The 14861-nt window shown below is 47.2% G+C and overlaps 3 protein-coding genes across 3 annotated transcripts in view; 1 reads left to right on the plus strand and 2 right to left on the minus strand.

Moving 5' to 3' along the window:
- The window catches only part of LOC105184147 (uncharacterized), a 39858-nt gene extending 38486 nt beyond the window's left edge, over positions 1 to 1372 (minus strand). Inside the window, exon 1 of the mRNA XM_011142732.2 lies at positions 1218 to 1372. Coding sequence (XP_011141034.1) covers positions 1218 to 1234 — 17 coding nt within the window. The 5' untranslated portion in view covers positions 1235 to 1372. The remainder of the gene's footprint in view (positions 1 to 1217) is intronic.
- Positions 1373 to 3315: 1943 nt separating this feature from the next.
- On the plus strand, positions 3316 to 5037 carry LOC112590474 (uncharacterized). Its single transcript, XM_025307122.1, has 4 exons — positions 3316 to 3434; positions 3696 to 3947; positions 4038 to 4282; positions 4819 to 5037. Exons 1-3 carry the CDS (start codon positions 3316 to 3318, stop codon positions 4252 to 4254), a joined length of 588 nt encoding a protein of 195 aa, XP_025162907.1. The 3' UTR covers positions 4255 to 4282; positions 4819 to 5037.
- A 4986-nt stretch (positions 5038 to 10023) lies between these two features.
- Sce (E3 ubiquitin-protein ligase Sce) lies at positions 10024 to 13714 on the minus strand. The gene is made up of 4 exons (XM_011142730.3): positions 13408 to 13714; positions 12427 to 12862; positions 12037 to 12339; positions 10024 to 11368 (listed from the first exon to the last, which is right to left on the minus strand). Exons 1-4 carry the CDS (start codon positions 13648 to 13650, stop codon positions 11151 to 11153), a joined length of 1200 nt encoding a protein of 399 aa, XP_011141032.1. The 5' UTR covers positions 13651 to 13714; the 3' UTR covers positions 10024 to 11150.
- Positions 13715 to 14861: the final 1147 nt, after the last annotated feature.

Consider the following 14861-nt stretch of genomic DNA (forward strand, 5'->3'; position numbering starts at 1 on the left):
AGAATGAACGAACGAACGAACGAACGAACGAACGAACGAATGGCCGGGTGGAGAGCGGGCGAGGGGGCGGAAAGTCAATATTGCGCGCGATGGGATACGTCGGAATTATTGCTGTATTAAAATTTATCGGATATTGGAGGCGCGTACGCGGCTAAACTTACTTGGTCGTGTGCACGTCGTTTTATGGTTTTCCGATATCTGACGCACCCGCGAAAATGCGCGGACCACGCCAGGGTTCCGGCGATGGGGACGCAGGACGACCGAATAAACGCGCGCGAGTTTCCGCCACTTGCTCGAAATTCAAACCGAGTCGCGCGAGATAAATGAAGCGCGGCCGAGGCGCAGGACAAATTCAGTCGTCTCGAATTCGTCTAAACTTGGTGCCCCTTTGGTCCTGTAAAAACAGGACCAAAGGGGATAAAAATCAATCGCACGCGAGAAAGACTGTTTAGTCGAATGAAGCGCGATTCTCTGGTAAAGTACAAGCGACTCAAACTTTCCAATTGAAGGTACGATAATTTCAGCTGGACTTTGCCAGAAATCTTAATAAATATTTCCGACCGAATTCGTTCATGTTTCATCAGAAAATTGTTTTATTCGACCAACCTTTTTGTTCTGTATATCTTAAATCATTTGATTATTTTCGATCAATTTCGTCTTTCTTGATGAAAGCGAGGGAGATTGAAGAGAATTTTTGCTATAAATGTGTACAAGATAAATATTAAAAATATTATAGAGACAAGTAGTGTAATATTGAGAGTAAATTTATTAGGATATCCAAGTAATTAGCAAATATAATTCTAGGATTGTCGACTGCACAAGAGCGAGTTTCACGAATGCACACTGAAAAAAGTGTCGGCATCCTCGCGTAAAAAAGTTCGATAAGTGGAGAAAATAGGCGCAACGGGAAACGTTTTGCAGCATTTGCATCGACTACACCTGTGCTTCGCCGACGCGCTCGCTTCCGAGCGCTGGGGAATGTCAGTCAAACTCTCGATAATAAAGAAGAAAATTCTCAGAATATTCCCGCCAACGTTCCATTAAAATTGCAAAGCTGCCAGCCGATCGCCGAGGTATCGGCAGATTCTCCGTTTTGCCGTTTCGATATTTTCGCAAGTGTGGCCCGACGAATGAGACAACACGGCGGAAAACCTCCAGTAGAGTTCTCCGTTCAATAAAGGGGAGGAAAAAAAGTCTAGCGAAAAGCGCGATCTTACCCAAATTGCCGGCGCATCTTTTCCGGCACGACTCGCTGCAGAAAACTCGGACAAACGTGCACAATTTGATTCTGAGCTCTGTACGGGGGTGCAGGCTTCGCGGCGGTACGCTGCTTACACCGGATCGACGTAAACTCGATGCAAACCAAACGGACGCGCGACGACGACTGACTCCCACCGGCTCCGGGCAACGCGAGCGCGAGTTAGAGTGGCACGAAGTGTGTCGGTGACCACCGAAGGCGGCCGAAGTTTCGTTTGAAAAGCCCGATTGTTGCGGCCCGCGGGTCCTTTATTTATAATTTTCGCGCATCCATATTTATGTGTCGTTTCTCGCTCATCGCACCCCGCCCGTCCCGCGAGTCCCGCGAGAACAACGACCCGACATAAGCGGGAAATTTACCTTCCTCGCGCGCTTATGCCCTCACAATCGCAAGGAAGTTGTTGCACAAAAATTGCAAAGCGACATTTTTGCATCGAACGCTTTCGCACGGGCGAGAAGCGCGTGCTGACGTTTTCTAGTTTCGTATTTTGGACTCGAGAATTCGAGATGAAATATTGCGTAAATATTTCTTATTTTTCCTAAAAATGTTCAGATCATTTTATATCAAACAATTTCGCGCAGAAATTTCCAGTTTCCTACTGCAAATTCGCCACGCTCATCAAAGTATCGCTACTTAGCGCACAAATACGGAGAGAAAAATGTTGAGAGAAAATATTTTTGCATAAATTACGAATTTTCTGCTCCAAATTTGACATGCTGAAGACTTTCCGGGGTAGCACAATGCGCCGTCGCAAACACCAGAAGTGTTCCTAGATGTTTCTAAAAATCGAGAGAAGCGCGTGTGGAAATCCCTCTCTCCTCATAGCCCCTCCCCAAAGATTTCCCGCCTCGAGTTTGGCGCCTTCAAGACCCATCGAAAAGCGTCGCGTAAACGTGAGCGAAGCAACGAGGCACGACGCTGTTTACCCGCTCTTGAGCCATTAACCCTTATTACCAATACTCCATTTGAGTGCTCTTAACTCAACCGGCAAGCTTGGCAAATTTAATCGATCCAGATTATAGCGCGAGACAAGCAGCGGATAAACCTCGAGGAAGAAGGTGGGGCCGACTTTTCCTCTGCCAGACGATCGTAATCGTAAATCAACCGATCGCGCGGTTCTAATCGACGTGTACTCGGTATCGTTCCTCTCCAAGCTCCCGCTATTGCTGCCGTTGCTGCTGCCGTTGCTGATGCTGCTACTGTTGCCGCCGTCGTCGCCGCCGCCGCCGCCGCCGCCGCCGCCGCCGCCGCCGCCGCCGCGCGCAAAAAGGCCTTCGACCGAGAAATTCCACGGTGATCAAAGGGAACTCTCCTCTGCCTCGGGAAACTGCGCAGCTCCCGGACTTTTCGCAAAGGGTCAATCGCGCCGATTGCTTAATCACTTTCCGAAGCCCCGGCGGACGTATAACTTCGCAACCCGGCCGCGATACCGATCTCGTCGCGTAGTAACTTCCAGCCGGATAATTAAAACTTATCGACTACACGCGGCGAATACGGCGCGCCGCGCGCGCGCAGGAGACGGCGGGGGCAGGAGGGCGGGAGAGACGTCTTTCGTCGCCCGAACACGCCCTTTGTGTGTAAATCACGTTTTTCTCGCGCGCTCCTTTGCGGAGGAGAGCACGGGGTGCGCAGGGAAGGGGGGGCGGGAGGAGGGTCGTTCAACACGGTAACGTAAAGACGCCGGTTTGCGACGACGACGTGACGACGACGACGTGACGTAAAATCCGTCCCGCACCTCTCCGGTTACGGGCGAGATAAGAGTGCGCGCATATATATATGTCTGCGAAATATCAGCCGCGGGAAATTGCTCGGGCGCTTTTGTTTACGACACTCGCCGCACGATATCGCTAATAAATCGGTTGCGCTGATTAATTTTCGCGTCGTGGAGCGATCGAGCCGCAAGGTCGAGAAACAAAAGCAGGAGCGGCTCGAAAATCGTTTCCATAGTTTCCGCGTGAGATTTCGCCGACGAGCACGAGACGCCGCGCCGTCGTCGAGGCTCGCCTAAATCGCCAAGTGGTCGCTTCGAGCTCCTCTCGAGCGGCTTGTCGTCTAGGATGTTAAAGCGAAGCAAGGCTCGATCCGGCGCGAAAGCGCTCACCAATCGTCCTAGTAAAAAGTCCGTTAAGTCGCGCAGCCTGTCCTCGTCGGCCTCGCACCTCGGCAGCCACGTCGGGTGAGCAGAGTGCACGGAGAAAGAAAACCGGCGAATCAACGTGACGCGATGAAGAAGCCAAACGCCTTTTCAGACGGAGTTTCAGCGGCAAATTTGCTCCTGAGGACTGAGACGGTTCCGTCTGCCTTCGTGTTCGGCTCGCCCATCGCCACGTTCACTCGGACGATCTTTTTCCCTTCGTGTATTGATCGGCCGATGCGTTTTACTTTGCTCGACGGGCGTCTCTAAGCGATTCCTCTTTCACGTGTTCTCCGCCGGAAGGTCGAAGCGCGTGTCCTCGAGAGTCTCGCCGGCCGAGGAACGCGGATTGCCCGCGGCGGCCGAGCAGCCGAGAAATATGGCGACGACGCCGGAGCACGTGGCGGCGCATTTCGGTAATTTCTACGGTCTTTGGGGCAATGCAAAGAAGAAGACGCCCTGCGAGAGTCGGCGGGGCAACGTCCTCGGGGCGGAAGAGACGGCGGCGACCGGCGGGAGGCGTCGATCGGAATTCACCAGGCGGATGGTGCACAGGTACGCGGCGAGTCTCGTGAAAATCAAGGCGAGAATTCCGCCTGTCAAGTTTCCGAGAGACGTCCGCGAGACGTTCTTTTCCCTTGAAAGGCTGCAGCGAGCGAGTGACACGGGAAATTACGCGCGACAAGTGTCGACCTTGCTGAAAGAGACGGTGGAGCCGCCAAACTTCAGGCTAAGCCCATTTCTGTCTGAAAACTCAATTCCCAATGGGAGCCGAGGGATCTCGGATTACCCACTCTGGTACAAGAAGCCTCATGAGATACCGTTAGTGTTCTCGAATCCTATCGCTCAGGCTGATGCATGACCCTCGAGACGAGGCGCATTAACGGGAGGTAGGATAACGTATCGTAAATAGGATATTTAAGAATATAATGAGAAATGAATAATGAACAGGACGAGAGAGAGAGAGAGAGAGAGAGAGAGAGGGTAGGGGGATCTGGAGAGGGGCAGAGGGAAGAGGGAACTGAAGGCTAATTTATGATGCACTTTGATTCATATTGAATCTCGTTAAATTTGCAATTACCGTTTCGGCGAATTTGCCGCGACTCAATTAGAACTGATTTTTTCTTTTTGTCATTTTTTCTTTCTCTCTCTCTCTCTTTTTCTTTTTCTTTCTAGCAAATTATTACGATAAATAATCGCAAATATAGCGAACAAATTTACTTACCTATCGATACAGCTCCATTGCCATTTCGCTTCACTCAACGGTTTCACTCGTTCAATTTGCGGCGAATTTTAACCGGACAAACGAGCGTAAATATGATGAACGAATACATCCGTCAAAATTCGACATACCGCCATTGCCGTTTCATCATAGCGACCGTCCGCGATATATTCGATCGTTATTTATTCGCGCGTTTTTACACAGCCGAATGGCTTGCCACAGCGCGGCGATGCGACAAACGATCGCGATCAAATGAGCGCAAGCATAAGCAACGAGGGTACTTTACCGATCGATGCGTCATCGATGCCGCTTCACCGCTCCCCCTCAGCGCACGGCCCCTCGCGATGCTTTCGGCCGACGTTTATCCGCACATACTTCCACACCCTCGAACATCTCCTTTGCTGAAACTTGAGTAAATAATGTTGTAGAATGTAGTACGACAAGCAAATATATTATTAATACGAATTTTGTCCTTATACAGTTAAATAAAGGAAAAAGAAGTTGTTTTGTTTTTTATTTTTTTGTTATTTTGTTGTTTTTTTTTGTTTTCTTATTTTTTAATAAAAATGAATAATGTGAGTAGTTTCGTTGTTTTGTATAGCGGCGTTTTTCGAATTTGCACGCGTGATTATATATAATTATTTTTCAACAACAACAAATCGATATTCAGGAAATGGCGCGGCGAATGTTCTGCGATATTCTCACCTGTGTGTCGATTACGTTGCAACGACGGTCGAATTTCATCCATCCTGCCGATTCCGAAACTCTCGTCAAGAGTTCGAAGCGAGTCTCATCGTTCGTACAAGGCGAAGAAACGAGCAGACAGGTTAGGTCGCGGCCAGTGAGTCAGTTCTCTCGTCCTGCAAACATGAATTAGGACATTAGCTCTCGCGATACTCCCTCTGCGATTTATCCGTACGCACTTGCACGCTTGAGCACGTCCGCCGCGGAACGAGCAGATAATGTCGAGGTAAGCAATGAGAAACCGCTGTTTAATCCACCGCAACGATCGTACGTGAAGCAACGCGTGAGAAAACTCCGAGATTCAACGCGACGACAATAACGGTCGGTTTGAAAAATACGAAACAAAGCGGTCGCGTGATTGGCCGAGCAAAGCGATCTCGAATGATCGAATTCGCTCGTCTAATTTATCGATTGACTCGATCGATCGCGGTCCTGCGCGATATACTTCGGCACAAAAAATGGCGGCGAATCGATTATGTGAATGTTTTCCTTTACCGCAAACTCGTGGAAGATGAGAACTTTTACATGTTCTTATTTTTGATAGCTACCCTTCAAAGTTACGGGATTTTCACTCTTCACGAGCTCACGCTAGAGAAAAAAAGTTACGGTCGAGCATGATCGATCGACATGAATCTCCCGTTCTGTACTCTCGTCAGAAGTGAAAAGTCTGCGGAAGTTCACGGAATACAAGAATCCTTCGACTTGAGAGCATTCTCTTTCTTCTCTCTCACTCTCTTCAGAGAAAGGAAAGTCTCTGCTTTTCCCGAGTTTGCGCCAGAAGAAAATCCACATGATCGAGTTCCTGCGATTTTACTTGCGAGAAACGCCAATAACCAGACAGCATGAATATCCACTTATTTTGCTACTTACGTTGTCGGAAGCGTCCGTTCGAAACGAAGGAACGGTTAGGTCACGTTGACCGCGGAATCCTTCCGCTATTCTCGCAGCTTCGAATTCGGACACTCGTCCGCGACGATCATCCGCTGCAGTCTGCTCGTACGTGTTTGTGCATCTCCGAACGCCTACGGCTGATCAAAATAAACGCGAATAAATAACGGACGACTTGTTTAATCCAGTGCGACCGGTCGGACCGTTGAGCGTCGTCTAGGATGTCGCGATCGCGCGCCGGGCGCGAACGTGATTGGTGGACTGTTTGAAAGTTCAAACGAGAGCGATCGCGTGATTGGCGGAGCGTGATCGCCGTCGGCTGCGTTTATCTAGTGACTCGAGTTGGTCATTGGGTGCATTCAGTACTACAACCGCTCACTGAGCGCTCAATGATCTTTTAATCAATGAGCATTTGATTGGTATATTCCTTTAGATTTAAAAATATACACAACAATCAGAGATGCAAGAGCTCACTTAGCGCTCAGTGAGCGGTTGTAGTACTGAATGCACCCTGTGGGTGCGTTCAGTGGAGAAAACCGTTCAGTGAGCGATTAGTGACTATTGGATCCTTACTGTTAGATCCTTACATTCAGACCAATAACGTTGACGAATTATTCAACAGTTGCTCGACCGTTGAGTGTCGTGAACGCATTAGCAGATGCGCACGCGTAGTTTGTTCTTTTCTATTACACTTCTACTGCACTACTTTGCACTTTTTTTTTCTTTTTCTCCATCGATATATCCCATCGATATAGTTGTTTCTCTTCAAGTTCGGATATACTGCTTTTTTGAAAAAGTTCTTTGCGCCTTCCGTACGCATTGATGCGATGAGCGAAACAAAATGTATCTGTCCTCACTCCAACTTACTGCACCAGTGCAGAAAGTTCTTCGGAAACGACAAATCTAACGCTGAGATAAACATGCGTAAACAACGCATATACCTGTTTTTGTATTAATTAAACAGTAATCCGAATAAAGTTTAAACTCAAGCTGACGTTTAATCGATCTTGATAGAAACGAGTATTAATCGACGGTCGTCGATCAAGTTACATGTTAGATGTCGCGGTCGAGCGCGACACGCGCGTTGATTGATTGGACATTTGAAAAGTTCAAATGCGGGCTTCATGATTGGCGGAAAGCGGTCGCTGCCGACTTCGTTTGTTTCGTTAGTTGATTGATGTGCGATCGAACGGTCTCGCGACGTGCAAAATTGCGCTGTGTCGTTCGGTATTCTCGCCGGTGAGAATCGCATCGTGACGATTATCGTCTCGTGTTTGTTTATCATCGTGTCGAGTGCGTCGACACGTTCAAGAAACATGGGTGGATAGTCGTCCGCAGTGCCTTTCCGGAGCGCAATGAAGCAGTCATCAGGCGATCGTGAGTCGTTTTTCTTAGCACCACTTGCGAGCTTCTTAAGAATTGTAACGATTATAACCCGAGAAGTTCCATTTTCTGCGCGGTAGACGCGCAAAAAGTGACCTTACATTGTTATTATTGTGACGTCTCTGTTATTTGAATCTGATATTGCGAAAATTATACATCCTTTCATCAATCGTTGGCATCAATCTTTGATATCAATCCTTTAGGCAAATGTGTACGTTTGAAAAACCGTTCGTAACGGCTACAACTTCATAAGGTTCAATTTTCGGCGCAAAAGACAGGCGAAAAGCGACCTTATTGTTGCCATCATGGCGACTTGGTTATTTGAGTCTGATTTTCGAGGAGAATACCGACGTCAATCCTCGAAGAAAAATGTGTGTTTTTGAAAGATTGTTTACAACTTTAAATATTGAAGTTTCCGGAGGGACTGATGTGAGGCAAATTAATCATACGTTTAAGAGACCACTTCTTCGAAAGGTTCAATTTTCGGCGCCATAGACACGCGAAAAGCGACCTTACGTTGCTATCGTCGTGACGCCATGGTTACTCTAATCCGATCTTGGGAATTTGCAGCAAAATTAATCTCCGATGTGAGATATTAACGGTAGAGATTTATGATATGGCTCTGTATCGTGTTTTCGAGAGAGAGAGAGAGAGAGAGAGAGAATCAACTCTTCTCTCGCGTCGCTTTTTGTCATGAGCGTCGACGCGTCGCTCGCGGCGATCGCCGTGACTATTAATCAAAGATAATTAGAAGATGCACTCGTTGTAACATTAAAACCGCGCAATATAATCTGCCGTTCTTTTTGGTAAGAAACACGGTAATTAACGTTATGGCGGCGCACAGATTGGGTATTGTTCGAGTTATGCGCCGCCGCGAGACAGAATTAATTTCGGTATTCACGTGCTGGCAGCGCGCTAATTAGGCGCGGTCATTAGTCCACACGATGTTATGCCGTAATTAAGTGTTGGCGGACTATTACGAGTACCGCTGCTGGAATAATTAATTAAGTCTCGAATAACTACAAAGAGGTACAGGGGAAAATGTTTAATCGCGGCGCGGGCTGGCGGAGGGGGGAGGAAGGGGCTGGCGGAAATTCTTGATGCGCGGTGTTTCCGCCGGTATTTGATCCTCCGCCTTCGCCGAAATTCCCTCTCACGTTGTATTTTCGCGTAAAATCCGCCTCGTCCGGCGGCGGACGGGCGCAAAGGAACAGGCGCGCGGCTCGCCATTAACGGAGAAAACAAAAGCAGCAGCACTCTAAATGCAAACGTGTTTCGACTGTAATTCCTCTTGCGCGTTTCTTGACCTCTTTAAATCGCGTCACTCGATTGCAACTTAATTTCAATTATAATTCATCTAAATAATCCAACATGCAAGTGGCAAAAAATTAATGAAATCTGATTCAAAATAAACTGCAATTCAACGCGCGTTTGGAACGTGTATGAAAAGACGTGCTCTCAAAGTCGGCAAGTCAAGAGGCGAGTGCGAGAGGAGCTTCAGCCGAGAAAGGAAGAGCCGCGGCAAAGTACGTCGGCATTGTCGTCGCCTGAATTCGGGATCAAGCGTGCGTAAATCGGCGAAACGCGAAAGTCGCCCGACGTAATTTGTCGTCGGCCGAGCCGACAGAGAACGGCGTCGTTATCAAAAGGCGGCTCCACGCATTGTTTTCGCCCCGGTGGGAATTCAAGGGGCCGGCGCGCACTGTGGGGCGGGCACTTATCGATTATTCCGTCAGGACGTCAAGACGTAAGACCGAGAATCACCATGTATCTTTAACGAGAGCGAAAATCGGATTTCCGTCCGGGGAATGCCGGGAATGCGTGGCGCGCGCGCGAACGAGCGAACGAACACACGTTTGTGTTTTATTAAAAGCGAGGCTCTCGCGCCGATAAACCGGGGGAAGGTGCGCTCCGCCGTTGCGAGTTAACTCTTAATTGCGGTCGTATGTAAGGCGATTCCTCGGCGATGCTGCCGAGTCGCCGAGGAAATCCACCTCGGCCTCTATCGTCTCGTTAATCCTCGCGATTATTAACTCGCGCAGATACACTCGCCAAATGAATTAGCATGCAAATGCACGCGCGCGCGGTGCTCCGCTGATGTAGCTTCGAAAGCTGCAGGCTTCTGCAGCTCTCGTCGGGAAGCTGAAATCTCTCGCGCAATAATGCCAGGATACGTGCGTGTTCGTTCCTTCCCTCGGCCGAGGGAAAAAGAAATCCACGCGCGCTTCCGCGGTTTTCAATTACAGCGATCCTTCGAGAGAACGCTATCTGAAAAATCTGCCCGAGCGCTGCTCTGGGAGATTCCGCTTTTTTAAAGCGCTCCTCCTTCGGCCTGTACGATGCGTGCTTCTTCGCCGAAGATCCTGCCGGTCGCAAGGGACAAAACAGCGGGCGCTTGGTATATACACGGATTTATTCGTCTTCTTCACTGGAAACTATACAGAATGGTCCACAATGAGATTAAGGATTGTTTAAATAAGTTAATGACTATCGAGACCATTGAGAGCGCGATGGAGAGCGGCGTATACGAGTAGGCGCGAATATAACACATACCGGTTATGAATGTACATAATTCCCGCAGACATTACTTAATATACGATGCGAAATGGTAATTGCAATTCGACTATAGGCTCTGTTCCTTCATATACACATTCGCCGAGCCGATGGTCCAGTCGAAGCGCCGCGCCGCGCCTCGGCCTTGCACTTCGGCTTTAAGTGACGATCGTACATCCTGGAAGTTATGCGTCCGCTTCGCGAGCGAAAGTCCTAACGAGTCGCCTTAACGAGTGTCGAACGTTGAACCGAATCAGCCCTCACCGGCGCCGGCGTTAATTCGTGCCAATACCTGTTGAGATGTTGGTCACGGTAGATCGCGCTACGGCAAATTTTCGTCGCGATTTGTCGCGAGAGCCCCGCGAAAAACAAGCCTGTCCAAGGATTGTCTCCGCAAGTCTCCTCTCGGCTGGTCATTATCGACATCAGTGATGTCAACCACTGCTCATTAACGGAGCCTGTCCAACGTACGGATTATGTACGGCGAAATTACAGCAGGTGCGCCTCGGAAGTGTAGCATACGACCGAAGAAGATTCTGGACAATTTGGACGCGGCACAAGATACCTTGCCTGTACTGTGTGGTGGGGCCGCACGTACAAAGTGGACGCGCAGTACCAGGACGCACGACATCGCTCAAGTCGGCTCCGAGGGATCTCAGGGATTGCCCTCAACCACCAATCTCGGCTAACGACCCGCAAATTCTCGCTGGAAAGAAAGGATTGCTAGCAACGGGTTCTAAAGGACGTAAACATTGCACCAATGTCTATGTGATAAACGAAAGAGTCTCCCGCGTCTGCCGGAGCGCAGAGCAGGCTCGCGCGAAAATACAGTACAATACATCGCTGATATGTATCTTCCATATTTAAATGCATTCTACTGTAGTCCGCGGATACGCTGGCGATTTTCCGGCTGCCGGGACGTAGTAGCGCGACTAGCTCCCGTCCGATTGGTACTTTCGAGGCCTTCCCTAGGTCTTCTTCCACGAATAGAACATCTCCAATGGTCGATTGACGCGCCAGAATCTGTCATTCACCTGTCGCAACGTCTGCGAGCCACTCAGCACCACCAACTGGCCGGGCGAGGGCGCGATATAGATGCAGAAATTCAGCAGCCTGTCGGACTCGGACAACTCCGTGTCTAAGTCTAGCGTCAGGCGCATCGCCAGGTACTTGCTCAGGTGGTCCACTGCGAAAAGCGAAAACGACCGGTCGAGTTTCGTCGTGCGAGAGAAGCCCGTTCGGGGCTGATCGCGAGTAGTAACAAGACTCAGTTGGGTCGCAGGGTGTTGGTAGAGAATGGCAAAGTTTCACAGACGTTGCGCTTCAGAATGCGTTCGTTCTTTCAGCACTACGATTCTTCAGCTTATTCTTTAGCCTAATCATTTGTGGTTTTTTCTCTTATTAAAATATTGCAGTTGTAAGGATGGATGTTGTTGACTCAAAGAAATTATCTGATCTACATGGTCGTGCTTGAATATTGATTGAGATTTAATATACATGACTGTCGATTGCTCGCTGAATCGGCTACGATGCTTCGAAATAGTCAATCTGCCGCCATTCGGCGGTTTGACATGAAATATTGATACGACTATTTCAAAGTTCTTTTCAAGGTTGGCCTTCTTTTATCAGAAGAAATAACACTTACATGGACGTCCAACAGCCACCATAATAAGAAACTTGACAAAAGTAAGCGAGTTTAAGAGATAAGCAGCAGTAAATGATCTTTCGAGTAAATTTGCAGCATCGTTGGGGTGATTCAGCAAATAATCAACATTTGCAACAATGGAGTCTCGTGTATATTGACTGCAGGCAGCTTTCTTCGCCTGCATCGGTGTAATTTGGAAAATATCTCACCTGTAGCGTTCGCGGTCGTTTTTATATAGCGAATGCTGTTTTCTTTCAGTGCTTTTATGAGAGAATTGTCACCGGCCATCTCTGTGGGGTGTGGCTTGAAGACCAGCTCAATTTCATTCAGCATGAGAGGCTCGCTGGGGCCTTCACCTTCAGTGTCGACCATCGAATCGCCACCGCCGGTTTCGGCCTCGGCACTGGAGGAGTCGTTCTCGGAGTTTTGAAGGCTCTTTTGGCGTTTCGGCGGCTTCGGGATTTGATTGGCAGGGTTTGGCGATGGTGTGGTAGAGTTTCTAGATGTTGTTCCTATGACAGACGTAGTGTAGCGAGTTACATCAATACGACAGATGACATTGATCATTCGCGAAATTAAGGCAAATGTTGCAAACTCACCGGAAACTGCTGGGCTACTCGCAGGCTGAGAAATGCTGTTGGCATTCTGAGAACTACTAGAAATACCTCCGCTGTTCAATGGCCCGGTGCTCTGAGAAGAGTCGCTTTGATTCGCCGCGTTCGCGGATGCATTTGGTGTCGTGGGGCCGCTGGTGTTTGTGTTGTTATACGACGTCGCGTTGCTCGCATTCTCAGACTCATTCGCGTTCTTTCTGGAACGTTGCGGACGATTCTGACTCTGTAGCTTAATGCCTTCTGTTATAGAGTTTACGAGCGCAGCCTGCGAGTGTGATTTGTTCAGCTTAGCTAGAACCCGCTCCTGATGCGCTTCATATTCGTCTCGGCTTGGGTAGATTTTTGAAATTAACAAATCAAAGTTCGGATCTGGCCTGAGGGACCGTTTAGACACCAGTTTCTTCCTACATGTGGGACATTCCTGTAAACATAGTAATCCTCTTAATGTTCATTATGTCTTCCAAATCAAAGCTGCGTTTCTTGTCAAAATATTTTCAATGTTATATGAACATTCTAATTTATTTCATCGAGAAGGATAATGCAATGCTATTAGTAACATACTGACGGTGTCAAGTTGCTTTCCTCCCTGATTAAAAGAAAACTGGAATGTTCATACAGAAAATTGAGAATGTTTTGGCAAGAGAAGCAGCTCTAACCCCGATGCTGAAGCAAATTATTCTGTATTACAAAAACATCAAATATCAAATGTTACTAATGTCATATAAAGCCAGCGTAATGTACAGTCAAAATAGAATGTAACAGAGCATTCCCGGGAATACAGGCTCATGACTAACTGACTGAGTTGTATACATTATAAAGTGTATGCGATGATACAGGCTATGTGTGACACAAAGATGAAATCTCGTCTTCGTCGAGGAAGACAGTACGGCGAGTATTTCGTGAGCCATGTCAAAGCAGAAGCGACTTCCCCGTGGCGCAAAAGTGGCTTTCCTCAGAGACACGTACTTTATTGCCGCTTCGTAAAGCTGTAATAATGCAATCCGAGCAAAAACGGTGCAAACACTCCTTCGTGGTCATGGTCTTTTTCAACATGTCCAGACAGATGGGACACATGAGCTCGCTGTGCAGACTCCGCGGACTGACCGCGATCTCCGTATTGTCGGTGATCACGTCCTGCGGAGTGCGGTGTAATTCGTACAGCGACAATTCCCATGTTTTGTTGAGGCCGACCTGCTCCGCAGATGCCATCTTGATTTACGTACGAGACACGACTGCGTGACACTCACGAGCTTCGCAAACAAGGCACGACCGTGGAACTCAGCATGCAAGATGTACAACGTCGCATCCGCTTACAGACGACGACAGCTTCTAACGCCACCTGAGCGAAACGTTCAGACTTTTCTGTTTGAAACGACTGTTATCATAAGCTGTTGGATAAAGAACCTCCGCAAAAAGGGTCGATTTTTTGCCCGTTTTTCGGTCCTCGAATTTGGAATCGAATTTTATGCCAAAAGATAGTTCATAATGAGACATTAATTACAGAAAAGTTTTACGTTGAGCATACGATTGGTTTTAAAGATGTAGAGGATCAAAGTGGTCACTACCTACTAAGAAAGTATGACACTAATAACGCTTTATCGCATGAATTTTTGCAAAATTCAGTATCTATCGATTCTTTGAGTTGTTGATTATGAATCTGATGTCAGATTTTAAAAATTCAAGATGACAGGTGCAATATGGCGGACACACATAGTAAAACAATCATTTACTTTTATTGGAACTGTTATATTGTGGTTTTTTTGGCTAGCTGACTGCGAATTTTCTATTAGATTTTCGAAAGTAATTTTTTCAACGACAATTTTTAAGTGGAAAAAATATTTCTTTTATTGTTTTTTCATTAAAAAAATATCAAATTCAAATTGATACCTTACATGACGCATAAAGGATAACGTGATAGTTTTATTTGTTATATTTAGAGGCTTATCTTGCTTTGATTGGCTGGATAACTTTTTCATCTTGCCTATACTGAAGGTAAATGTAAATCTGATAGAAAATTCGCAATCAGCTAGCCGAAAAAACCACAACATGACAGTTCTAATAAAAGTAAATAATTGTTTCACTATTTGTGTCCGCTATATTATATCCACTATCTTGAATTTTTTAAATCTGACATCGAATTCGTAATAAGCAACTCAATGAACTCATAGATACTGAATTTCGCAAAAATTCGTGTGATAAAACATTATTAGTGTCAAACTTCCTTAGTAGGTAGTGACCAGGTTTGACCTTCTGTATCTCTGAAACCAATCGTATGCTCAATGTAAAACTCTTTTGTGATTAATGTTTTATCATGAACTGTCATTTTGCATAAATTTAATTTAAAAATCGAGGACTGACAAACTTTTTACGGAGGTTCTTTCCAGAATTTCTCACAGGGTCTATTTTCTTTTTTTTTTCAA

The sequence above is a fragment of the Harpegnathos saltator genome, unplaced genomic scaffold (genome assembly GCF_003227715.2).
Source record: "Harpegnathos saltator strain DR-91 unplaced genomic scaffold, Hsal_v8.6 scaffold83, whole genome shotgun sequence".
NCBI classification, from domain to species: Eukaryota; Metazoa; Arthropoda; class Insecta; order Hymenoptera; family Formicidae; genus Harpegnathos; species Harpegnathos saltator.